This window comes from Tasmannia lanceolata, unplaced genomic scaffold (assembly GCF_043159265.1).
Source record: "Tasmannia lanceolata isolate RefF3 unplaced genomic scaffold, GAP_Taslan_0.1 ptg000018l, whole genome shotgun sequence".
NCBI lineage: Eukaryota > Viridiplantae > Streptophyta > Magnoliopsida > Canellales > Winteraceae > Tasmannia > Tasmannia lanceolata.
Window position 1 is genome coordinate 21703723 of NW_027518695.1, and position 27893 is coordinate 21731615.

The window sequence follows — 27893 nt, forward strand, 5'->3', positions numbered from 1 at the left end:
GCTTAACAATATAGCGGGGGAAATGATAAATGCGCCCATTTTCATCACTTGGGACACCCAGCAGCAATGACTGCAGTTGGGGGCTGATGTACTTCACGTCAGAAGGATTCAACGGATTTGATTGCCACGTACACTCCAGTTGGGTGTCCCATGTGATGAAAAGGGGCGCATTTATCATTTCCCTACATCAGCAATTTGCTAAGATTATTGAACTGGGAAGCATCTCATACCTATTACTATATAATAAAGATACGAATACACTGCAATTTTGAAGAACTTCAAACCAAAACAAACCACCAAATTCTCAAACGAACATTATGTCCTCATCAATTCAAAATGTTTTGGCCATAAAAATGGCTAAAAATCTGAAGATACAATGGAACGTAGTGGGAGATTGTCTGTTCCTTATTCTTTTAGAACCGCCTCTTTAGCCTCGTCAAAGTAATCCTGCCTGAAAGAGTTCAAAGGGATGAAGCGTTAATACAATTTTCCACATTCCTCTGAAAGTGATTAGAAACTAAAATATGAGAAATTATATGGTGTAAGGGCTTACAACAATAAGGCCTTTGTACAGTGGAAGTACCATCCTTGATGTCTAATCCAACAACAGCTCTCAAAAAGTGAGCTGCTGTTGGATCAAATATCAAGGGCGGTACGCCTACCGTATTGTTGAAAGCCCTTACACCATATAGAATCTCCTAAGATATAGTAGAAAGAGAAATAAAGCGACTTTTGTCTGAATAACAGCAAGTTAGAGAAGAGATTTGGTTTCTAATGAAAAATAAAAACTCCTAGGCCATGTTTGGAAATCGTGAATTTTTTTCCATGGAATTTTAGTTTATAATGTGGCGAGAGGGATGAGGAGGGTGGGAGGAGAGACTTGAGAGGGAATGAATGAGGAGAGGGTGAGAAAAGTCTAAAAAAAAAAGGGAAAAATAAATCATTTTTTTACTAGATCTGTTTTTCCTTTGTTTTTCAGCCTTTCCTCACCCTCTCCTTGCTCAAGCCTGCATTGTGAGCTACCTCCAAGGCCCTACTTCATCAGGCGCCCACACTGGTGTGGTAAAAACCTCATTCAAAAGAGGTGAAAGGTACAAAAATGACAATGACCAAGGTGGTCACTAATGCAAAAACAAGGATGGAAAGCAGAAAAAATAAAGGTGGTCACTACTTCATCAGGCGCCCTCAGAGGCACCTTAGCGAGGCTGCCGGGCCTTAGTGTGAGTCGGTTGCTATTGAAATCGGCTCGAAGGAGTCGGCGAATATCTTTGAGTGCCCGGAGGAAATATGGGCTGCATTGAAATCGGCTCGAAGGAGTCGGCGAATATCTTTGAGTGCCCGGAGGAAATATGGGCTGCATCCATTGAGCTGGGCTCTAGATTTGATTTACACAGCACCTTTTGGGGTAACCTTGCCACAAAATCTATGACGGACCACTATCAGCTCAAAATGTGGTTAAAAGGTGTTTCGGGCACTTCAGCCGAGTTTGAGATATTTCAGGTAGCTCCTGGGGAGGTGGCTATAACCTCCTCTCCGGAAGCCTTCGTGGTAGATTGCCGACGTCGATGGATGAATGCTTCGGATACTCCTTTCACAGAGATATGTGCATGGAAGGATAAATTCCCCGGGAACTTTACGTACTCCTGGTGGTCGATTGATGGACTCCCTCCTCAAGCATGGTTGGTGGAAAATTTCCGGAAAATAGGGTGTCGTATCGGTAGAGTGCTAGCAACAGCTGATTCCTGTGATGAAGGTAGAGGGTATGAGAAAGCTTCCATTCTCCTAATGACTTCTTCAGCTTCCCCAGATTCCGTGCGTTTACCAGTTTACATCGATGAGTTGGTGCATTGGGTGTCGGCCTCAAGAAATCCTACTACTCCGCTACAACGAGTTGTACCGGCATCTGAAGTTTCTCGAAACTGGCCGGAAAATTTTGGTTTTTCCGGTAAGAAGTGGTCGGAGAAGAAGAGGGCGCAGGTTAGTCCTCAAGGCGTGAAGTGTCTAAAGCACGCTTCGTCCTTTAGTTCTACTGTTGACGTGGAATTAGGTGAGAGGGGTAGGGTAAGCAGGCTTGCAAAGGGGAAGGGACCAAGACAAAATGCGGCTAGTCTTCTCTGTCAGAAATACGTGGCGGATGGAGAGACTGCATGTAGTTGGAAGACAAACAGCTTTCCCGGTTCAACTTCCCAGGCTCTCATCTCTCCCTTCATTCAAATGGACTCGCCCTATCCGTTGGATCAAGGGCGTCAGCAGCTATGGGACCATCCTTTTCAGTCAAAGGTGGTGGGCCTGTCTGATGTAGATAACATTGAGCTCTCGCCCTTCAAAACCTTTCCTTCGGTCATGGCCCAGCTGGTGGGCTTTTCTGCAATAGTCCATAGCCCATTTTCACCTACTCTACAAGTATCGGGTCTGAGGGATCACTCGCTCATTTCGCAATCCCGTTCTCTTCGTCTCGGTGATTGGCGAGAAAAAGAAAACCCTCGACTCATGGTCAACTTAGCGGAGGCTTTCGCTGGTGTCTCCTCTTTTGATCCTTTCATAGAAGGAATTCACGAAGGAGAAAAATATCGTCTCTTGGTCAACCTGGCGGAGGCTACTGTAGGTGTTTCCTCTGTGGATCATCTGGTTGACGGAATACAGGAAGGTGACCTTTTGCTTCGGAGGGAAGTGGTGGACCCGGTCGGTGTAGCTTGCCCAGCTATCGTTAATTCATCTTGTGTGCTTTCAATCTATGAGGAGGCCCAACGGGGTGTGGTATCGGGCAAAGACATTTGCTGCAGCCAAGATCGGGGTGATTCCTCCACCCAAGGATTAATCGATGTCTGTCATGACAATCTGCTGTCCGATCCTTCTACATCTGAGAGTTGGAAGTTTTCGGTGGAAGGCGTTGATGGTGGCGGAGTTCCGGATTCAAATGAGGAATTCGTAAGTGACAACTTAGCTTTAGTTTTGAGCGTGGAGGAGAATATCACTCCTCTCTCATGGGTAGATCCTCAATCAGAAATTTTGGAAATTTTTGTGAATCATATAATTTCAACTAGCAGAGTTATGGGCTTATCATACTCCGGGCCGGAAGACCAATTGCGCTCTATGTTCAGAGTGGCGGAGCGTCGTGAAATGGATCACAGAACCTTTTCTGATCCTTCCAGCGTCGAAGGAGTCAGGAAGATGCTGCGAGAGCTATCCAAGTTGAAATCGGATGTCAATTATGATAAATCTCCTGTCTTTAAAAAAGGAGTTCGCCATGCGAGAGGTTCCAGTCGGATGAGTCCGCGGGTAAGTGCTCAAAGGTCGTCTGTTCGCCCATGCTGATTCTTTCTTGGAATGTTAACGGGCTGGGGTCTCTGGAGAAGAAGGCACAGGTTAAAGACTTAGTGAAACGACATAAGCCGGATATAGTTTGTATTCAAGAAACAAAAATGGGGGTGGCAAATAGTGCTTTGATCCGAAGTCTAGGCGGCAACTCCAATTGGGAGTGGCTCTCTTTGGCCGCTGTAGGGGCAGCAGGAGGCATTCTAGTGATGTGGGATCAATCCAAATGGGTGATTCAGGATTCCTGGGTAGGCCAGTTCTCAGTGTCAATAGTTCTTGGTCAGATGAGCACACAAAAAGTTCTTACCTTTTCAGGCATCTATGGTCCAACACTCCGATCAGCGAAGCAACAGTTGTGGTCAGAACTTCTATTGATCAGGGGTAAATGGGGACATCTGTGGTGCTTAGGGGGCGACTTTAATGAAATCAGACGGGTAGAAGAAAGACAAGGGTGTCGTAGAATTTCCCAACATATGTTAGAGTTTTCCGATTTCATTGCTGAATCTGAACTCCTCGATATTCCACTACTGGGGGCTAAATTCTCTTGGTCCAGAAACTCCCAGAAAAGCTGTTTAGATCGCTTCTTGTTCAGCAATGGCTGGCTTTCCTTGTTCCCGTCAGTGTGTCAGAAGGCGATTGTACATTCAGTGTCTAATCATTGCCCGATAGTTCTGGATCCACGACTGGATTCATGGGGTCCATCACCTTTTCGATTTCAGTTAGGATGGTTAGAAATTCCTCACATGATTGAGCGGATGGGCGGATGGTGGGAATCACATAAAGTGGAAGGGGCAGCCGATTGGGTCATAGGGGCTAAACTTCGTTATGTGAAAAAAAGACTCATCGAGTGGGACTCTCTCAGAAAAGAGGCTCTCCGCGATCGCCAATCTTGGCTACAAAATCGGATGCGGGTCTTATCATTGGCCGATGAAGCGCGGTCAGCTTCAGAGGATGAGTTGCATGAGTTGGGAAAAATTAAGGAGGAACATAAAGGATGCCTCCTCCAGGAAGAAATTTTATGGAGACAGAAGTCCCGAGTTAGTTGGCTAAAGCAAGGAGATAAAAATACTGCTTACTTTCATAACATAGCCAGTGCACGGAGGCGGAATAATAGGATTGAGGTTTTAGAAGTGCAGGGTACCCTTTCGGATCGCAAAGAGGCGATTACTAAGGAAATTCTGGACTACTACCGGCAGTTATATTCAGCAGAAGATATTTTACAACCTACATTGGATGCGGTGAGCTTTACCTCGCTTGATGCTTCTAGTTGCTCGGGGCTTGAAGGCCCCTTTTTGGCTGAAGAGGTGGAGAAAGGGGTGTTCTCCATGCATCGTGACAAAGCGCCGGGGCCGGACGGTTTCTGTCTTGCTTTTTTTCAGGATTGTTGGGAGTACGTAAAGGGAGATGTCATGGCCTTCTTTCAAGCGTTCCATGCTGGGTTGAAGCTGGATCGGGGAACAGGTGCCACCTTTCTTGCTCTCATCCCCAAAGTTAAGGGAGCAGTGAAGATTTCCGAGTTTCGGCCTATCAGTTTGGTAGGTTGTTTATATAAGCTCTTGTCTAAAGTGTTGGCGGACCGGCTCAAGAGGGTCCTCCCCTTTATCATCTCAGAGAATCAATGTGCTTTTGTTGCCCAGCGACAAATTTTAGACTGCTCGATGGTAGCCAATGAAATGGTGGATAACATGGCAAAGTCAAGGAAGCAAGGTATTATCTGTAAGCTAGACATGGAAAAAGCGTATGACAGGGTGGATTGGCAGTGTCTGGACTACCTCTTACAAAGAATGGGTTTCGGGAGAACATGATGTGGGTGGATCCGTAGTTGTCTATCTTCAGCTCACTTTTCAATTCTGATTAATGGCTCTGCACACGGGTTCTTCCAATCGTCTCGAGGATTAAGACAGGGGGATCCTCTCTCTCCCTTTCTATTTGTCATTATAGCGGAAGCCCTTAGCGTGCTGTTGAAGAAAGGTCGAATGGAGGGGTTGATTTCCGGGGTAGATTGTAGCGAGTCTGGGTTTCAGGTCTCGCATTTGCAATTCGCGGACGATACTATACTCTTCAGTTCTTCCCAGGCCTTAAAGATTCTTAATCTTAAGGCTATTCTCCGGTGCTATGAGTTAGTGACAGGTCTTCGTTCCAACTTCTCAAAATCTCGTCTCTACGCTTTGAATATGTCCGCCGAAGGTGCTTCCGATCTAGCGACTATTATGGGATGTTCCTTGCAGAGTTTGCCTGCCTCTTACCTGGGATTGCCTCTGGGAATAGGTCGACCTCGAAAATGTGCATGGGATCACATTGTGGATCGAATTGAGCGAAGGCTTGATACATGGAAGAGGAACTTATTATCTAAAGGTGGCAGGTTAACCTTTATCAAAGCTGCTTTGGCCAATATACCCATTTATCAGCTATCATTATTCAAATGCCCGGTGTCTGTGGTCAAGCGCATTGAACAGATTCAACGACGATTTTTGTGGGGGGGTTTAGCGTCGCAGCGGGTCCTGGCGCTAGTGAGTTGGGAATCGGTGTGTATGCCCCTTCAAGGGGGAGGCCTAGGTATTCGGAGGCTCAAGTAGGTCAATCAAGACTGATGGGTAAATGGTTATGGAGGTTTGGTGAAGAGAAGTCAAGACTATGGGCTAGAGTAATCTCAGGTAAATATGGTGTTGCTCCAGGTGAATGGACTTCTTTGAATATCTTCAACAAACCGGGGGTGACGATTTGGCGGGATATCCTCAGCCTCTTACCGCTCTTTGATCGTGAAATCACGTATCGTGTGTACTCCGGCGAGCGGATATCTTTCTGGCCCATGCGGTGGTGTTCGGCTGTACCGCTCCAAGCCCTATTCCCGGATCTTTTTCTAGTTGCAGCGGATAAGTATCTCTATGTGAAAGATTGTTTTGAATACGTTGGAGGAAAAGTTATATGGCAGCCTCCTTTCCGTCGGAATTTCTTTGACCGCGAATTGCCATCGGTGACGAACTTATTTCAGATTCTGGAGCAGAATTATGTTAGTGTCTCTGGGAAAGACAAACGGTTGTGGGCAGCAACGTCTTCAGGCAGCTTCTCGGTAAAGTCTTTCTATAATAGTTTGGTGCCTTTTGAGGTTAATCATCTGGTAGCAAAGGTGTGGAAAACAAAGGCGCCCCCTAGAGTATGCTTCTTCGGTTGGGCGGCATTAAGGAATCGAATACAAACAGTGGACTTCCTACGTCAAAGGCACATGCTGTACTTTATGCCTTGCATCAGGGGAGTCGGTAGATCACATTTTCATACACTGTCGAGTAGTAAGGGAGATCTGGGGGAGGCTTTTAGGCCGATTTGGCATCATATGGGTGTTCCCTTCATGTTTGCAAGATCTGTTTGCCAGCTGGGGATGTATACCTTGGGGAAGCAAGGGAAAGAGGTTGTGGTGGCTATCCTTAATGGCGGTTTTATGGGTAATATGGACAGAAAGGAACTCTCGGATCTTTGATGGGAAAGCTAAATCTCCGTTCTTTTTATTTATTAAGGTCATTTCGCTTACTATCTCCTGGGCTAGAGCCCTGCCGTTATTCCGTTTCGTCTCGGCATTAGAACTGTGGGAAGGGTGGACAGTAGTGTGCCATAGCAAGGAAGTTCAGCAGGTATCCATTCAGCATTGGAGCCCTCCTCAAGAAGGGCACTTTAAATTAAATTTTGATGGTTCAAGCTTGGGCAACCCAGGCCCTGCAGGGATTGGTGGAGTATTACGAGATAGCAACGGTGTCGTCCTGAAGGCTTTTTCTGGCCCACTCGGCATAGCGGATTCGAATGAGGCTGAGGTAAGGGCAGCGCATCAAGGCATTGTAAGCTTGGTTAGGGAAATATCAGACAGCTGTGTTGTGGAGGGTGACTCGCTGAATGTTATAAGATGGCTCAGGGGACCTCGGACTCCCCCATGGCGCTTTCTTAAATTCTTTGACGAGATTACAGATATCTTACAGGGGCGGCCGGTAACTTTTAATCATGTGAGGCGCTCTGCTAATGACGTAGCAGATAAGTTAGCAAAAGTTGGCGTATCGCTGCAGGCTTTAGAACTCTATGATTTTCTCCCGCCCTAATTGTATTACCATAGTTTGTTTTATTTTCTGTGTTGTAAGGGGGACACCCTCAGTCTTCTTTTAATATAATTGCTACCATTTAAAAAAAAACAAAAAAACAAAAAAGAAGCACAGAAAGTAAAGGATGACCCATATAGCATATTTAATGGGGAAAAAAGTCTCGCCAATGAGAAACCGATCCAGATGGACAGTGCTACAGGCAAGTTCATTGGGTTTCGCAAAACACCACAAACAAACATTCATCTGCATCCACAAATCACGTTGAGATTCGCCCTCTAACAGGAGTCTATGCTAATGAATCTGAAGTCTCCCTCGACCATGATCTACCACCTAACTCTCTATGATAGATATAGAAACCAGAGGGCAATCTCTCCGGCTTTATTTGAGTCCTTAATATCAAAGCCAGAAGCCCTAGTAATTTTCCCTCTATGGCTCTCAAACAAGCCCCTGCGCGCATAGACCATTTTGTGATCCAAGGCAAAAATAGACCATATTCACCACCCAAACTCATCTGTGCAATTATACAACTGACACACAAACAAATGTCATAATCCTATCTACGAGTATCAGAAATACAATGAAAGCACTAGAAGGGTCAAGCATTAATTTTTTTTAAAACTCGAAATTTATCTAGGAACCCAGGCTGCCACCTTAAATTTTATTGATTGAGTAAAAGAAAAACGGAGAGCGGGACATGTTGCGTTACCTCTGGACCCAAAAAAGAAACAAAATTACTAACGATGGATGCTTGGGATACCCAAAGCATCACACCTAATCGTTCCCCTAGCCCTAATGGGCATCTCATTCCATTGACTAAAAACTTTATCACATATTATATCACAAGCGTACTTCGCCAAAGAGTCGGAAACTTGATTAGCTTCCCTATAAGTATGAGACAACTGAGGCTTCAACTCTGCAATCAAAGATTTCAATTACTGCCAATATAATTTGATGGACCATGGCAGTTCTTTATCGTCATTTAGTAAATCAATTAATATCTTGTCGTTAGATTCAATCTAAATCTTGATGAGACCAAGAGCTTTGCAATATCTAAGGCCATCCATCATGCTCCTAGTTTTTGCCTGCATGTTAGTACCCGTATTATAAAAATGAGAATAGGGAAAAATCAGCTCACCATTATAATTTCTCAAGCCTACCCACCCACCTGATATGCCAGGGTTGCCTTTTTAGCAGCCCCATCTGAGTTCAGCTTAAACTCATCAACCCTCGGTTTTCCCCAGCATACTTGAAAAACCTTGGAGGGACACCGGCATGGGAGAAATATTAATTTTGCTAAGAGCCCATATTTCCCAACTAGACCAGTCAAGAATACGAGTAAAGGATATGGCAAGTGAGCTAGTCCAAACCATGACTTCCTTTATAATCCATTTAGTTGGTTTATTTAACCCTTCCATTAGCCCTCTGCGCTGTTCTTTCCATATTTTCCAAACTATGAGGGATGGAATCATCTTTATGACGAACCTTCTTCTCCGGGCTATCTCAAACCTTTGAAGGAGATGAGCAATGATGGGCTGATTTTGCATTAAAGGAACACTAGGGAGGGTTGCAAAGTGGCCCCTCAAACCCCTACTCATGTCATTGTCTATAAGGAGGTGGTCAAGATTTTCTTCTAGGCACATAGATGGAAGGGGAATAAAAATATCTTTCAGCCTACTATCAACATGAATCACATTCGAAAACTTTCCATATGAAATATCATATTTTGGGAGGAGGATCACTCCATGTGGATGACAACCATCTTTGTTTTGACTTCTCTCTAACCATGTTCCAAGTTGATTTAGTTGAGAAAAAATTCAAAATTTCTTCTCTCTAGCTATCATGTTCCAAGTTGATTTAGATGAGAAAAGACCCCAGGAGTTATCCTTCAAAAAAAAAAAAAGGAGACCCGAGGAGTTTGGAGTCCAAAGTCCAAAGTCCAAACACTCTCATCTTCATTGTCAGTCAAATTGACTTTGAACACTTTCATGTCATTGATAAGCCATTGAGGTCTATTTTTCTCAAACTCATTTAGCTCCTAGTTTCCATGCTCATTTATAACCTCCTTTACTTGAGTGTTAGGTTCACTTCATTTCAGCTGTAGGCCGCATGATTGATAATGGGGCAGTTGCCAATCCATTTATCAGTCCAAAAAACTACTTCTCCCTTACCAATAATGAATAATCCAACGACCGTTGTTAAACCATTCTTCTTTCAAACTAGCCATGTGCTTCCACTGCTTAGAGTCACCAACCTTGGATTTTATTAGAAAGAAGCTTTTGCCCTTCAAATCTTTGGACCTCATGAAGTCACTCCATGGGCTCAGTTTCACATGCATATTATGGATGCTTTTAAGTCTAAAAGCATTGCAGAAGTCTCGAAGGGATTTGGTTCCAAGGCGTCCTTTCTTGGGTTTGCATAGATTATCCCAAGTCACCCAATAATGTTTCCTTCCCTGATCGGTAGTCTCCCACCCCACCAAAAATGGGCAAAAAATGCTCTCTATTCTTTTGAGAACCGCCACAGGAGGTTTTAAAACTAATAAAATATATATCAGAATAAAAGCCATTACATGGTTTAAGAGGACAAGTTTACCTCCCGATGATAAAAGCTTTCCATCTGCCTACTCACTTTTTTGATCAACCTTTCAAAGAAAAGTATCTTGATACAAAGGAGCCGAAGGTAATCTATACTTCTATAGGAAAGCCAGAATAAATAACTTATAAAGCGAGTAGTGACACTTATTATCCTCCTTATTGCCAAAGAGCTTTTCTTAGAGCATGTAAAGCGGTTATTGCCAACCTTCCATCGGCATCCTCACCTTTTCGATCAACCTTTCAAAGAAAATTATCTTGAGCCTCCCCTTATACAAAGGAGCCCCCCGGATAATCCATAGGAAAGCTATTATAAGTAAAGCCCGTAGCCATGGTTATTATCTTCCTAGCCAAAGAGCTTTCTTAAGAGCATGAAAAGCAGCTATTGTCCTTGTTGATGTGTTGATCTAAGGCTGATTCATGGGAAGCAAGGACCTTCATAATATTCTCAATGGACCTCCTTTTCAATTTAAAAAGATAATGGTATCATCTGCAAACAGACAATCGGAAATTGGGGTACATCCTCTAGAGCAAAAGTAGTATTCAGCCTTCTTATCCTAGTATACCTTTTCAATCCTCTACTCATCACCTACACATGACCTCTTCTGCAATAATAAACAGGTAAGGCTAAAGTGGACCCCCTAGGAACAAACCTCTCGTAGATTTGAATAAGTCCTTTGGCTCGCCATTTATGCATATCGAGAACCAACAGTTTGATGTAGCTCTATTTATCATAATAATAAAGGCATTTCCAAAGCCGGATTTCATAAGCAAAGCTAGGAGGAATTCCCATCTCACACGATCATAAGCCTTGGCCCAATTTAAGCAGCACATTAGCTCCATGTACCTTCTGGACAATACTTTGAAACATTATTTCCTGCACAATGGAGATGTTATCGATAATATTCCTTCCTTTAAAGGGTCAAGCATTAGTTTCCAACAATCATGTCTCACATGTACATGATTTGTCTTGTTCTAGAAATAGGTTAATTATCTATAGTTTCCTCAAACCTATATTTACCCTTTGGCAGTCAGCATGAGATATATTTGATTGATACTTTAATTAAATGTGTTTTTGTTGCTTATACTTAAAAGAAATAAAACTTTGGAACCAATAAAGTTACCTTCTTCCTGCATTATTTTGCATAAATCCAATCGAAAACTCAGTAAGAAATTAATACACACCCATATGAATGCAGACAATACGATTAATAAGAGAAAATCTTGAAATTAAAAAATGCAAATGGCATAACAGTTAAAGCACGAAGCCAATTTTGTATGGAAGATAGTATATAAGATGAATCTGTGCCATACCGAATTTTGCGGGCGAGTTGATAAATTCCTGTCCCTGCCATTGCGACATTTACACTGAAAAGGTTCCAGTTTTTCTACAAACCCAGCATGATATACCAGTATATTAGAATTGATTCATAGAAACAAACCCAAACACCTTCAAGTTCTAGAAGATGCAAATCAACAAAAGAGACAAACTGAAATGGTTTGATCCTTCAAAGGGGAATAAGGCCGGAAGTAGGAAAAGGTCAACAAACTCACTCCAATAACCATTTTAAAGTTGGTGTAAAAAAAATAACCATTTCAAAGTTCCTTAATTACAGATTAATTCAATGCAAATGTTACTCAATGCATCTGCACTAAGTTACCCAGTTGTAGCCGAAGAAAATTTAGTGAAATTTTAAATTGGCTTGAGTTAAATCATGAGTAGAGCTTAATGCATATGCTATTGAAAGTGGAAATCAGAATTAGAAACGATGTGCCCAATATGTGTCATTTCATGAGTGAAGTATTTGGTTTTTCTGGAGGGAGGGTGTAGACACCATTTTGACCGAACCCAAATAGCGTCGTTAGATTAGAAATCCTGTTAAATCGGCGTTCTAGAGTCTCAATTGGTACCTTAAGATAGGTTAGGATCCAAGGTAGGTCCCTTTAAATTTTCGTTTGAATCCGTTAAAGTTTGTCTAGCAAACGAACGAAGTTTGTAGTGTAGTGTAGTGTAGGAATAAGGGTGGCGATTTAGCCAGAAAAGGGGGTGCGCTTGAACCTGGAAAGCCAGTTCAAATTTACTGCAATGGGCTGTATGGGAGGATATGCAAGCATGCAGATTAATGTGTAATATAATTAGGGGGTGCATTATCCAAGAGCAGGGCAGTTTGGTAATTAGGGAAGATTATTTTCTTCCTTTTCAAGTTTCGTTTAAGGCCTAATCTAGACTAATGAAGATTTAGGGCTAAGATTAGTTGGAGGGAATCCTAGGAAGCTTCCTTGGAAGCTTCTTAGGTGGTTAGAATCCCTTTGATCCCAACCCTTGAACAAAAAGATGATTTGAAGGTTTGGGATCAAGAGGGGAGAAAGATATTTTGCAAAGTTTTTGCTCCCTTGTTTTCTACTTGGGCCACACCTCCTACTAGTATAAAGAGTAGTCTCAATTACACTAGAGTGGGCTGTCCATAGAAAGGATGGGGGGTCGATATATCTTTTTCCTTATCAAAACCCCCATCGATTTAGGGTTTGGCGACAGAGCCTCATTTGAAAGAAAGCATAGAGAAGGAGAGAAAGAGAGAAGGTGGTGATCGGAGAGATCGTCTTCCCCAACCTCATCTCCGACCAACACTATTATTTTCCCCTTCTTATTTATCTTCTTCTTCTTCTTCTTTTTCTTCTTCCAGCCACCGCCCCATCCACAACCTCCGATTCGACTTTCACCCAAACCCATCACCATCACAGCCACCAAACCCTCTTTCATCTCCACGGCCATTTTCTTCTTCACAAACCCATTATCCAAACCTATTCTACCATCTTCTTCTTCACCCAACTATTAGCCACCTCTGTAATCCGTCCACCATTTCCGGCCTCATTTCCGGATGGAATCCGGCCAGACCAGACATCTCTAGCTTCCTCTTACTGCCTTCTTCAAAAACCCCCATTGCTCATCCCTACAAACCCATTTTTTAGCACCATCGTTTTCCCCTTCTCTAACCCTCCATCAACACCATCAATTCCGCCGGAATTCGGCCACCTATCACCATCTTCTTCGCCTCCACCATCATCTCCCATGTGCAGCCATTAAACCCCTTTTCCTCCATCAATTTATTCAAAACCCATCGACTCAAACCTACCATCTAAATCCAAACCCTTCCCTACTAACCTCCATTCTCTGCCATTGTAGCCATCACCTCCATTCTCACCTACATACCACTTCCTCATTTTCTCAAACCCCATTACCCAAACCCATTTCCATAAACCCCATTAAATCTGGCCACCATATCACACATCTGCCATTATTAAAGCCATCTCGATTTTCTTCCTAATTCATAGCAGAGCTTGTATAAGAAAAAGAGAAAGAGGAAATTAACTCAGATCTTTTCAACGGAAAAGTACTTCAGAGAATCAATTGAAGCAAGGAGAATCCAATAATCAGGTATCTCATATTTTGTTCTTCAACATCTGGTGATGTCTCATTTCTCATCTGATTTTTAGAATTAATGCACAAATTCACTGAACATAGTATGGAGCTGGTTTTTATGTCTGCTCTGTATTGATTGATTAATGCTTCAAAGTGATTTCTTGTACATAAAGCTTTCGATGTCTGTGAAGTAATTGATTTCGAGATAATTCCTTTCATTCATTCCTTGTTTGGAATGCCTTGATTAAAGCCTAAATCTTAGTTTGTGTTGTTGAATCAATTGAAAATGAAAGTATTTGATACCTAAAATGTCTGTTGTGTGGGCATAATCTTCAAATATATGATACATAGTGTTTGTTGGATGGCCTCAAAGGATTTGGATTATGTTGTCTTGCTTTGAGATTGATTTCATTTCAATTTGGGGCTTTTTGATGAATAAGTCTGAATCGTGCAAGCATAAAAACAAATATAGGATTTATTTCTTAGATCTCAGGCATGTATTTGAAAGTTGCAAAGCTAGGATTTAGTTTCCCTCTATAGTTTTACATTGACCATTAGCTTTCAGGTGAGCATCTACTTTTACTTGCCAGGCTTGCAACTTTCTTGCTTCAATATGCTCTCCATTTTTTATTTTTTATTTTTACTTTTTTATTCTTTTTTTTTTTTCTCTTTTTGTCTGTGATCTAGATTTCAGATATTCTATTTTGGTAATAATTTGCCTTTAGTAAAAAAAAATTTTTAATAAGAGTTCTGTGAGAAATTTGACTTTTTATAGTGATGATCATTAAGTTGTAGACAAACCTTCGTAAATGTGATGATGATATGCTTTAATATTTTCAAAATGGTTTAGGCTTGGATGCTTTGAATTGTCATGATTCTCTTCAAACTGGATGTAAATGAGAAACTATGTCTGCCTTTGTATGAGTGATTGTGTTGGAATTGCAAATTTTCTTAATCCTATGCTCATTCATGCCGATACTCCTCTCAAGCTCTCATTTTAGTGGCTTTGAACTCTTTAAACTCCATCTAAATCTGTAGAGTACTTCTCTTGATCCGGCTTCATGTGTACTCAACCTATTCCTTTTACTTCATATTAATCCCCCATGCAACTCTTAATAGATCTTGGGCAGAGTTCTTTTCGCTAGAAATTACAGGTCAGTTTGTTGCTCTGAATAGTGCAAAATTCTGCACTTCTTTCACCTTGCCGTCAACCTCTCAAGTATACCATCCATCTTCATTGGTACCAGCTGGCTTTCTTATTGTCCTCTAACCTATCCAACCCTTTTCTGTTTTCTTCATATCTTCTATAAGTCCTATGGTTCTCGCTCCAAGTAGCCCCCTTTCTTCCATTTTTTTTTAAAATCTGTTCAGGGGACAAAAGAGCAGGTTAAATAATAGCATAGTAAGAGTATTATTATCAAGATTTAACAATATTAAGTCAGCTGTTGGGTCTGTTTTTTAACTTTATGAACATGTGCATCTGAAGTTATGGTTTAATTACTTGATCTAGCAGGTTTTGAAATTATGGAAATGCTCTTCTTTTACAGCTCTGTATTTTTTATTCTAATGTTGATTGGTTAAGCTTTTGGTTTGTGTTCCTGTCTTGTTGAGCATAAGTGAGAATATAAGTGAAATGAATATGGGTCTGTTGTGTATATGAATAATAAAAAAAATGTGTACTTTGCTCATATAAGGGCTGGTATCTACACTACTCTATTCTGATTTCAAAATCAGCACAATGTTCTGTCTCATGCTAGCATAGACCCGGACATTAAGGTGTGAAATGATTGTTTTTAATGATTTCTGGTACAAACTTAGACTTTGATGAATAACAGAATTATAGACAGGGATATGCTGAAGTTCTAGATTAGTGTATTATACTCGTTTTCTGTTCGTTGTAACATAGGCATTTCAGCCAAAAAAAAATGAAGGTTGCTGTCCTTAAGAATAACCACTGTATTACTGAGTTGTTTTAATGGGATCAGTAATCTGAACTTGGAAACATGTTGTCTTGGAAATACATAGTTCTTGTAGAAATATCATTTAATTGGTAAAGTATTTGTTGCTCTTGTTTATATAAATCATGTAAGCTTGTCTCCTAAAAGATTTTGACTTTTCTGCTGAGACATAGCTTGTCTCTCTAAGGGTTGGCTCCAGCTAGCGCTATCATTGCCCTTACAATGACGAAGGAAGGGAAATCTAAGACCAAGTTAGTCTTCTACTAATAGGGATACAACTACTCGAGACTTGGATAGTCTCCCAAAAGGCTGACTCACGAATGAGACAAACCATGTCTCCAAAGGGGGAATTAATCATTTAAGAGCGCCCAAAAGACTGTGCAAGTCCACTATATAAAAGAGGGGGGTGCTACTTGGACTGAGCAAGTCCCCTAAAGATGGGCTTGGGCTAACGCCTTCATCGCCTTAGCAATAAAAAAGGCTACTAATGTTTATAGGTGAATATCTAAAAGATTAAGAAGACTCTACAGAAGGGGAAAAAAGAGAGGGGGGATATAACAAATATCCTCCAATTATTCTATTGTTTCCTACTATAAACAGAATCCCAGTCCAAAATAAGTAGAATAACCAAAACATGGCTTCATTTAAGAACCAAATTCATCACTTCAGTTTTATCAAGTAAAAATGAATAGCATGCCACTAGAAAATAGGAATATCAAAGCTTCTGATCTATTCTATACAGCCCAAGTGACTTAGAAATTTAGTATACAATAAAGATATCATATCAAGCTTATTAAAGTACAATTATAACAGTAAACTTCTTTAATCTATTCTATCATGGTAAATTGCTAGTTGAACCTCCTACCATGAATTGACATTACCACTTTCCAACCTATTTTCCATTATCACTATTACTCTTAAAGAGTGTACAGAACGGTCACTTAATCACAACATGGTTTATATAAACAAGAGCAATAGATTCCGGCGGACTTGATGGTGTTGATGGAGGGTTAGAGAAGGGGAAAACGGTGGTGCTAAAAAATGGGTTTGTAGGGATGAGCAAGGGGGGGTTTTGAAGAAGGTAGTAAGAGGAAGATAGAGATGGCAGGTCCGGCCGGATTCCGTTCGGAAATGAGGCCAGAAATGGTGGAGGGATTACAGAGGTGGCTGATAGTTTGGTGAAGAAGAAGATGGTAGAATAGGTTTGGATAATGGGTTTGTGAAGAAGAAAATGGCCGTGGAGATGAAAGAGGGTTTGGTGGCTGTGATGGTGATGGGTTTGGGTGAAAGTCCAATCGGAGGTTGTGGATGGGGCTGTGGCTGGAAGAAGAAAAAGAAGAAGAAGAAGAAAAAGAAGAAGGGGAAAATAATAGTGTTGGCCGGAGATGGGGTTGGGGAAGACTATCTCTCCGGTCACCACCCTCTCTCTTTCTCTCTTTCTCTATGTTTTCCTTCAAATGAGGCTCTGTCGCCAAACCCTAAATCGATGGGGGTTTTGATAAGGAAAAAGATATATCCGACCCCCCATCCTTTCTATGGACAGCCCACTCTAGTGTAATTGAGACTACTCTTTATACTAGTAAGAGGTGTGGCCCAAGTAGAAAACAAGGGGGAAAAAACTTTGCAAAATATCTTTCTCCCCTCTTGATCTCAACCCTTCAAATCATCTTTTTGTTCAAGGGTTGAGATTAAAGGGATTCTAACCACCTAAGAAGCTTCCTAGGATTCCCTCCAACTAATCTTAACCCTAAACCTTCATTAGTCTAGATTAGGCCTTAAACGAAACTTGAAAAGGAAGAAAAGAATATTTCCTAATTACCAAACTGCCATGCTCTCGGATAATGCACCCCCTAATTATGTTACACATTAATCTGCACGCCTGCATATCTCCCGGATAGCCCATTGCAGTAAATTTGAACTGGCTTTCCAGGTTCAAGCGCACCCCCTTTTCTGGCTAAATCGCCACCCTTATTCCTACACTACACTACACTACAAACTTCGTTCGTTTGCTAGGCAAACTCTAACGGATTCAAACGAAAATTTAAAGGGACCTACCTGAGATCCTAACCTATCTTAAGGTACCAATCGGGACTCTCGAACGCCGATTTAACAGGATTTCTAATCTAACGACACTATTAGGGTTCAGTCAAAATGAGATGTCTACGGAGGGCAACGCAGCTACTGATTTCCTCTCCAAATCTAAATTTCCTATTCACTCAGGATATTCATTCTGCTCAGTCACCCTTTGATTTACTCTCCATACATCTGACCATTGTACTGGCAAAATATATTGATGGATGCAACTGATTATCTTTTTTCTTCCCACCAAACGCTGGCATACCAAAGGTTACCTGGAACGCGGTTCGTTCCGGTACGCAGTACGGGAACGGGGTACGATGGTAGTCCGGTACGCGGTACGATGAGGATATATATATATATATATATGTGAGAAAACGGTTTCTACACACATGTGTAGATAAGTTATCTACACACTAGCTTAAAATACAATGGAGGGCATATTGTTTGGGTGATCCAAACCATTCATTTGATTGGCCCTCACATAGATAGGGTGTCCATAAAAAATCAGCTCCATAGGATCATCCCAACCCTACGATTTGTGGAGGTAAAATGGACGTGTATAAACCTTCACAAATCTGTCCATTTTTTGCCTCCACGGTTCGAAGGGTTAGGATGATCCTATGGAGCTGATTTTTTGTGGACACCCTATCTATGTGAGGGCCAATCAAATGAATGGTTTGGATCACCCCAACAATGTGGGCCTCCACTGTATTTTAAGCTAGTGTGTAGATAACTTTTTTTTTTTTTGAATGGTAACAGAATTCATTAAAAAGAAGACTGAGAAGGTCCCCCCTCAAGTACAAATACACAGATATAAACCAAGAAAACATAGACAACCCTGCAACCCATAGTACACGTGTGTGTAGAAACTGTTCTCTCTCTCTCTCTCTCTCTCTCTCTCTCTCTCTCTCTCTCTATATATATATATATATATATATATATATATATATATATATATATATAATTTCATATATTTTTACAAGAATGTCATTCCATAGTACACACTACACACATTTAATACACAAAATATAAAAACCTCGTGTATGTCATACATATTTTTTCAAAAAGAAAGTTCCAGTTGGAATATATGAATATCCTTCTATAGTCCATAGTACATCCATTTAATAAAAAAATAAAAAAACCTCATGTATGCCCTACATATTTTTTTCAAAATAAAGCTCTAGTTCCAATTCAACCCAAAATATATAAAATTTATAGCTCTCTCCATCTCTCTTCTAGTCTATATGCATCTCTCTCTCTCTCTCTCTGTCTCTCTCTCTTTCTCTCCCGCGGGTCGCCGCGGTTCGTCATTTTTGGCAATCTGGGTCGTTAATGAACCACGTTTCGGATCGTGTGACCCCGGATCGCGGATCGGATGGTGAATCCGGTAACTATGGGCATACCCCCCCCCCCCCCCCCAAAAAAAAAAAAAAAAAAAAACCACCATACGAACGCACGCATATGCACACACAGAGAAAACTTGGTATATTTCCATTTTTTATAGGTAAGCTGGGATTGATCCTCACGTGGTATATTCCATAGTTGCTTCTAATGAGAATAAAACACAATGGATCACACCTTCAAGCCTGCGACAAATTGGAATGGGCCCCATCTGTCCAATAGTCCACTAGTGATGTGAGCCCCAGTTATATTAATCTTAAAGTCACGAACAATTCTTTCTTTCCTATTGCTTGGCTCATGTGTGGGCCCCAATAATGGATCATGAACACTCGCTTGAGATTGCACTGCATTAGGGACTCCCTGTTGAAATAACTAGACCTCAAGCTCAAGTTGCCCTCTTCCAAAGACGTTCGATTGTCAATGAAAATATCATGGCAATGATCTACAAATCTAAAGACTCCTTCGCTTTTTCGAACAAAATATTTGGAAAGAGAATACATGGCCGTAGCTCTGGTGGTATATCATCGGGAATGATATGAATAAACTCCTCCAAGATTGGATGGCCAGATGAACAGAACTTCAAAATCTCGTCTAATCGATCATCCTTCTCTATCATTGATCGACTTAATATCGGTCGATCGATTTACCACTCAACTCAACTAAGCATTTATCCCAAACTACTTGGGGTCGGTCGATAGATTTACCATTTCAAAAAAAAATTGGTCGATCGATCCATTCCAACGTCGATTGAACATACATAAATTTTTTAAGCACAATTTCTTTGGAAGAAATACCCTCGGACACAATTTTCCACCACTAATTCCACTGATTGTGGTATTGAACGAATCCTCTCTTATATTAGTTTGTGGTATTAGAAATATTCACATACCTCATAGGATTCTTCACTCAAATCCTTACAGGTTGCTTCTTCATCTTCTAATATTCCAAAGAAATTGAGAATTTCAATCTTAATTCTGTCTCCCATCGATTATTTTCTTATGAAGCTCGATTCATGGGTTGAAATTGTGGTCGAGGTATAGGAGGGTCCCAATTGTGTGTTGGTTGATACCTAGGGTTACCTCCTCTTCAATTCCTCCCGTGTTGATCCCCACAAGCTTTGACACACTAGGTAGTTGGCATCCGATGACTCTCTTGATTATACGGAAGTTGGGCAGGAGACAATAATTAAGCGAATTCTTCCCTCATCTCCTTCATCCTCTGGTTTCGTCATTCTACTTGACATTGTAACAACTCCTTAATCTCTTCACCCTTCTTGTTCTTATTTGATTCTTCACTTGATTATGGATCAGATGGCCTTCTAGGGCCATCTTGGCTCTGTTACCAAGTAATATATATATATAATCTACTAATGGCAATGCTTTGATACCAAAATGACGTAAAAAAGATCTTTCTTGAATAATATGTGTGGGATATGGAATTTTAAAAAATACCTTACTTGAATAATATGCCTAAGATATTGAATTTTCCGCTAAAAGGAACCAGATCAAGGTTGATTACATTCCTATATTTAATCCTAGGAAAAATTTCCTGAAATTTGCAACAGGTCTTCCAAGGTTTGAGTTTTCTCCAAGAAAAAAAACCCCACGAACAGTTCAAGAACCAAAACTAGTATTCCACACAAAATAAACTCAACTTCTTTTACTCAAAATGAAAATTGTTATTTAAAACAAGAGAATAACACAGTCTCTCTCTCTCTCTCTCTCTCTCTCTCTCTCTCTCTCTCTCTCTCTCTCATGAGTGGGCACAATTCTGGATCACGAACAGTAGCATGATATTGCACTGCATCAAATACCCAATAGCGTAGTGCCGTAGCGTATTAAACACATATAACACGGATCCAAGCGGAAAAACCAACATTGTTGATCTTTGAGCAATTGGTGACCTATTCTAAGTAATGCACCTATATGCATGAGAAATCTTCCCTAGTAGGAGGCATCTGGGATTCACTTGAATTGTTTGATATCAAGTCCCCTTCTTCTAATTGTAACTCGTGATTTAACTCCAAGCAACTGTAAACAAGTCATTGGTTTTGATATGGACAGTTTCTCAGAGGCAAGGTATAAAAAAAGTTGTGTCTGATATGGACTCCAACACATGTGCCTTAGTTGTGTGGCACCCTCTCCTGAAAGAGGGAGACTTTAGCTATGTAAGTATCTATGATTTTTCCTGGTATGCCTGAGTTGTAGTAGGAGCATAAGTGGTTGGTTTTAGATAGCAAATAATTATTGGCCCGTATACTTTGTGAGCTCCATGTTTGTTGACCACATTAGTCGACTTTTAGGAGTCCAATATGCTACATTAAGTGGATTAAATAAAAGTTCAAGCATTAAATCCAGCTTCATAAATTATGTGGCAATCAAGGCTACCAATGATTGCTCCATGCCCAGGGACTGCATATATTTTCAATTACTGTATCCGTTGAATTGTGATGTCCATCGTTACAAAATAGAGCTGAATGAATCAGTGGCCAAGAATATTGAGATGGATGCATATTGTCCATCAAACGTAAGGAGCTTTCATAGGTATTTGCGTTTGGAGTTATCTAGACACCTCAGAATAAGTGTTTGTCTACGTTCTAGAGAAGTCGCTTAAGAAATCTAAAAGTTAGCTTTATGAGCATTACAATCTATTGAATATGGACAAACTCGACTATAAATAGAAAAAAAATGTATGTGACAGCTTTCTTGGACGCTTCTATGTGACATAGTTGGAGCTTTTTCTCTATTTTGATCTAGATTGATCAAGATCATTTTGTTGTTTTATCCTTTCCTAGAATTATCTTGTGTGCTCTTTAGGAATTATTGGTAGATCTTGTTATTTGATGCATCGATAGTCTTTCAGAGGACCAGACCACATCATCTTCTTAAAGTATAAAAGATTAAATAACTCCATCTCCCTCAGCTTAAGCTTTTGGAGTAACTGGTTGTTTCACATGGTATCAGAGCCAAAGGCCCTGAGTTCAAACCTACTGAATAGCAAAAATCCACACACAATGGCCAAACCCAAAAGAGGGGCCACATGTGCCACGTGTAGGCCAATCCTAGAAAGAGGGGCCACATGTGAGGGGGATTGTTAAAGTATAAAAGATTAAATAACACCATCTCCATCAGCTTAAGCTTTTGGAGTAACTAGTTGTTTCACACATCTAATGATGTATTTTCATAGTGTCTTGTGTGAAGCAACTCTGTAAGAACAATTAGGTATCGACACATCAAAGTTACTTTTTCTTTTTACTGATAATGAAAAAAGAAATCGAGCCTATTTCAGTCTGCTATTCTTTAGATGCATGGCATATATTGTTTACTAGCGATGAAAATCTTCTTTTGGACAAACCTAGTTTCAAGATTTAATCCTTTTCTATCTATAGCAGAATAAGTAGTTCAGGATGATACCAGTACAGCACAGATTACTCCCTATTTATACGGTACATGGGAAGGAAAGATTTTAATAAGTATTTCGTTGGCGAGAATCATAAAAAAGATTATCGTAATTAGTAGATTACAAGCTCCCATAAAAAAGATAGCATCAAATTCCCTATTTAATCAACCTTACCGGTACAATTACAGTGCTATAGCGTGTCCAGATAACTCCAGTAAATGTAACAGCTGAAAGATCATAATACAAAGATGAGAAATAAGTCCACATTAAAAACCTGTAATGCATACAAATAGAAACAGAACATAATCATACCATACAAATAGAAACAGAATATATCATGCCTCCAGATATTATTACTTAAAACAAAACATACAAATGTTCACTGGACGAACCACACATACCTATTTGTTGAGGATAGGAAATCTTCTCAGGTGGCTTTGAGAAGTCAGCAATATTGGCTATGCTGATACCCCATTTAAAAGTTGGAGCCCAAAAATGAACTGCAATAGAAAGGAAGTTATTCTTATGCATGCAAAAGGAAATGTAACATCACGAGTAATTTGTGAAGTAGATATCAAACATTCTTTTAGAAAAAATAAAGGGCATAATAAGGAAGTATAACTCTCTCTCTCTCTCTCTCTCTGAACGGATAAGGAAGTATAACTCTCGAGCTGTTGATAATTCAAAGGTATTTATATATGAGTTTTTATTTTTTAATCAATATCCAGAGAGCAGGTTATTAACTGATGGGATTATTGACTGCCAACCATGGTAAAGGAACATGTGTAGATTGAGAAAATATGTTGGTACATAGTAGAGCACAACTGAAAAGGCAAGTACATATGTAAAGCTAATTTATTTATTTTTCAAAACAGCGGCTGAATTTATTTATTTTCTAGGTCAATTATTAATGGTTTTATGGAATGTTCAATTTCTTAGAATCCAAGAATAATATAAAACTACAAAATGTTTTTAGAACAGTAGTTAATAAAGGGTATGACAATTCCATTAGATTTTGGCCTTTCAAAAAAATACACTAGGTTTTGAAGTACAACCCATTTATAAATATGAGAGAGACAGGGAGATTATAGCCTGTTAATAGAAAACAAAATAGAACAAAATATGAGATGGTAGCATTTTATGACAGTAATTTATAAAGGGTATGGCAATCCCACAATATTTTGAAGAACAATCCTTTTATAAATAAGAGCAAAAGAGCAAACGAGAGATCATAGACCATTAACAGAATAGAAAACAAAAGCAAATATAAGATGGTAGCAAAAAGGAAACTGATCCAAACAGTCAACAATACGTATGTACAGAAATACCACTACTTTCAAATACTTAAATGATTAAGCTATCTCCCACTAAATGGTTAATAAACAATGGAAAGCACTTCCTGATTGCTCTGATTAATTAGTCAGTCTATGATTTATTATAAAGAATAAGATATGATAGGTGAGCCCTCCAAAATCAAAAAACTTTCTCTACACAGAAAGAATAAAACCAAACCTCCATTTGCCTAGAGCTGAACATCTCACTTCCACTAGCTTGCTCTAATTCCACACAAGTCTATGGATCAAAAACTCCAGTTCACCCTTATGCATGTGAAATGATGCACACACCATGCTACAGAGAATAAAAGCTCTTAAAGTAATCCTTAAATAGGTGTATCTAGTCTAACCATGCAGGATAAGTCATTTACTTGGTTGGGTTGTTTGAAACTTTGATCATCTCAAACTTCCCATACTAGTTCATATAACATTGAATGAGTTATCCTAATTTATTCGACAATCAAAACAGGTTATCACCTTTGCGTGATAAGCCTCATCCCATACACCTCAACTGTTGTAGGGCGATCAACGGTATTCAAATAGTAGATATTACTATGTCGATGATCATCAACTAATCGTAAGATCAGTTAACTAAAAGTCCTAGTTCTATAACATGCAACATTACAAGAATGGAATAAACAATTAACCAACATCTAATACATAAAGCGAAATTAATCACATAAAAATTCTGAATGGAGGGGACTCCCTCAATGCAATTAGGTGGCTACAAAATCCACACAATGCTCCATGGAGATTTGCGGCTTATTTGATGAGATCCAGGATAGAATTGGAACCTCCCCCATATCCTTCAACCATATAAGGCGATCAGCAAACGGAGAGGCTGACAATCTTGCTAAAGGGGGTGTACATAGGGAGAGGATGGAACTTTTCGATTTCCTCCCTCCCTAATTATTTCCATTTTTCTTATTAGCTTGCTATTTGCTTCTCTTCTTCTTGTATATTTGCGGGACTTTCTTGGTCTCGGTTTTATCAATGAAGTTTCTATTACCATTCAAAAAAAGTAAAATTCTGAGTGGAGAAGCATACATGTTAAAAATTACTGAACAGCCAAACAAGTATCTAACACTGTTTCAAAATGCGGTTGTGGGCCAAAACGCAGCCAAAGCAAATCCTAGTTAACTTGGTGTGGAGCGATCGAGTACCCGGTTGATGCAGTCAGAACTCGAGAGAATCAACCCAATTGACTCGGTCATAACTCGAGAGAATCAAAGGAGTTTTGTAGGGCAAAATGTGGAATCGGACAAGAACTCAACCATGATACAAGGGAGTCGACTTGGGAAGTGGAGGATGATGTGGGAGAGTTTTGAAACTATGGTCTAACAAGCAATTCCTCTTCCAACTAGCCCACCATCAACCAAATATAAATATACATCTCCAAAATATCCATGGTCTTATGCTAATGGGAAGTTACTCAATAAATGAATCTAAAAATATCATATTGAACTTTCTCATTCTACCATAGTGAAGGGAAGCTGAGCTAAAACATATATTTCACCTAGGAAACAACTCTCTAATATCTTGAACTATAAGCAATTGTTTCTAGTGAGCATTCCAAAATTCTATCTCTGATTCCTTCACTGCTTCCCGAAACGGACCTGCTTACACTGCACTGCTTCTTCCAACAATACTGGAAGTGGGGCTGCCCTATATGGCCAAGCCAGGCACCTCCCTCCCCTATCTCTAGTGTGGCTTGAAAGAAAACCATGTTGTTTTTGGCAATGAATGGAGTAGAGTATCAATGGATTGGCGGCACAACAGAGTGATTTTGACTGAGACACCTGTTTGATCTGTTTCGAGTCCCCGGGGGATTGGGGGTTTTTGGACCAATTGTTCAAGTCCGAAAAAAAATCCGTTCGAGAAACAAGAAGATCAATTTCGGGTCGAATCAAAAACCAGATTGTATAGTTATTATGGATGCAGATAGAAAGTCCTCGGTCATACTTGAAGCTGATTGATCACAAATACCTGTTGCATCTTCAGTGGATTCAAATATTCCAGTGCGATCCTACAAAAGAATCACGTATCGCACAGATCGGCCGTCCTATTATTTCCTTTATGCCTAAGCCTACCTAAAGAGCTGACCGAAGGGACTAAACAGATTCTAATCTTAATCAATCGGTCGCTCCGCTCCCTTACGCTTCCTGCTTAGCGGTCCTTACCAAACTCCCTACCAATGGTTTTTATTTACTCCTTAAGTTTGGATGGGGATTCCAAGGTGCTAGATCGGTTCCTTAGAGTAAAAAATGAGCTTGCCGAACCTTATAGTTTCCTCTTAGTTGCGGGATAAAACCTTGTCTCGCTCTTTCTTATTGATTTTGACTGCTTTACAGTATAGGCTAAGAACCTAGCCCCTACCTTGATACACTCGCTCGCTTCCTCCATGATAATTATGTTATCCGCAAGCTGTGGTGGACTGGGAGATGTCGCGCAAGGGGCAGGAACTACAATTCTTCCTCAGATTAATCATACTTGAAAAAAATTGATTTATATAAGTATATAATACTATAGGCGGTTCGTCGAGGGCTTCTTGGGTGATCAGAAGAGCTTAAGCTGCTTTTGCCTTAACTGGCTGAGCTAGCGAAGGTTCTCCCTTGTTTGTTGCCCTATTAGTAAGCAAGGCGGAGGCCATATTAAGTTTAAGTCAATTCGAAGCACAAAGAAGAATTGGCTGAATTGGAGGTTCTCTACTGGTTTCACTAACTATAATTATAGGGCCCTTACTTCGATCACGCTTGGCCCTTGCCGCTGACGCCTATCGTTTTCAAGATACAGGAAGAATCGCTAAAAGCAGAGGAGCATGATCCCACCTTTCCTTGCTTTCGCCTAGCTGCCTATTGAGTTGACTACTTCGGGTAGGGAGCGAATAGGAGTGAATATTCGATTGATTTCATAGCCCTTATTAGATTAGCATGTCGCGCGCATCCGTTTCGAAGCTGGCTTCTTTAAAGCCCCTTCTCACGCTAGTAACCTAATAAGGGTCTTTATGGTGCTAGCTTATATGCTTTTGAAACTGGTGTGGAATGCACCTGCCTTGGTGTAGACAAGTAAAAGCTCTTAAAGCAGTCACTAAGCCCTGCTCGTTTGAGATTATGACAACTGATTGTGAGCCCCAAAAGTGATTATTGGACTTAAATTACATTAATTTTGACTCTAATTATCAGTTTGGGGGCTCACCATCGATTATCATAATCTCAAACGAATAGGCCTAAATTAGATGTATCTAGTCTCGCTATGTAGGACAAGTCCTCCTCGAGTTGCTTGAGTGGTTTTACTCGGTCTCAAACATGGCATCATAGTTCTATACAAGGTTTCAAATTTCAGTTTTAGAATGCGTTTCGTTCCTCACTGAAACTGAAATTTCAGCTGGGCCGAAATTTTGAAATTTCGGACAAAATCTAACTAAATCTAACAAAACAATATTTTATCTTGTATTACCGAAATTTCAGGAAAATATTAACTAAAGAATAAAATCCATATATTTTTTGGAGATTTTCCTTAAAATTCGGACCGAAATTTCAGGGAAAACGAAATTTTGACCGACATTTCGACTTTACCCAATTTCAGTTTCGGGGTTGACCGAAACCCAAAATTTCGGACCGATTTCAGTCGAAATTTAAAATCTTGGTTCTATGACAGAGGATGGGTTAACCTAATCACGCACGGATACACACAAACCATGTCCAATCAATCTACCAATAAACATTCAATTAATTGCACCATTAAGGATAATCCAAGTAATACCTTCTCAAACAAATTTTATTTGTGACTTCCTAATTCCACCCAATTTTTTGTTTCTTCCTACTGGGTACGGTTTTTGACAATCTCTCAACTAAAAACCAAGATGCTTCACATGGAATTCTTCAGCTTACAACAGAAATATCAACCTAAGAAGATTTCAGATCAAGAACACACATAACGAGATCCAATGTTTAAACTTTAAACAGAAGATAATTGTCTTGAAAAAAGATGGAATTATTCATTAAATTGAAAAAAATATGGAAATGAGTAATGAAAAATATGAGAGAAAGGCATTAGACTAACTGGTTTTAGGGCCGGCTGGGTGATTCCACAGCGCTTGGATCTTCGAGGCCGCCATTGACTCTCTCTCTCTCTCTCTCTCTCTCTCTCTCTCTCTCTCTCTAGATTCGTCAAAGGCGTGAAAATACGGAGGGTATTGAATTCCGTCTTATTTTGAAGCAGAGGCTGGTGATGTTAGTCATCCAGAGGTTATTTACTTGGGACAGCCCCTCTAGATCTAGTTGCGGCTGTCCAAAGTAAAAAATGATGATGTT

At 40.2% G+C, this 27893-nt stretch overlaps 1 protein-coding gene across 1 annotated transcript; it reads right to left on the reverse strand.

Moving 5' to 3' along the window:
• Nucleotides 1-204: 204 nt before the first annotated feature.
• LOC143851574 (mitochondrial pyruvate carrier 4) lies at nt 205-27805 on the reverse strand. Its single transcript, XM_077361047.1, has 5 exons — nt 27643-27805; nt 22648-22746; nt 22421-22473; nt 11303-11376; nt 205-451 (listed from the first exon to the last, which is right to left on the reverse strand). The coding sequence occupies exons 1-5, from the start codon at nt 27695-27697 to the stop codon at nt 406-408; spliced, it is 327 nt and encodes a 108-aa protein (XP_077217162.1). The 5' UTR covers nt 27698-27805; the 3' UTR covers nt 205-405.
• Between the last annotated feature and the right edge of the window lie 88 nt (nt 27806-27893).

What these genes read in the sequence shown, in the direction of transcription:
- LOC143851574 (XM_077361047.1), bottom strand. Translation starts at nt 27,697, where the DNA reads ATGGCGGCCTCGAAGATCCAAGCGCTGTGGAATCACCCAGCCGGCCCT. An exon ending in TTCCTATCCTCAACAAATAG is followed by an intron (nt 22,474 to 22,647) that starts GTATGTGTGGTT and finishes ATGATCTTTCAG; the next exon opens with CTGTTACATTTACTGGAGTT. An exon ending in ATAGCACTGTAATTGTACCG is followed by an intron (nt 11,377 to 22,420) that starts GTAAGGTTGATT and finishes CTGGGTTTGTAG; the next exon opens with AAAAACTGGAACCTTTTCAG.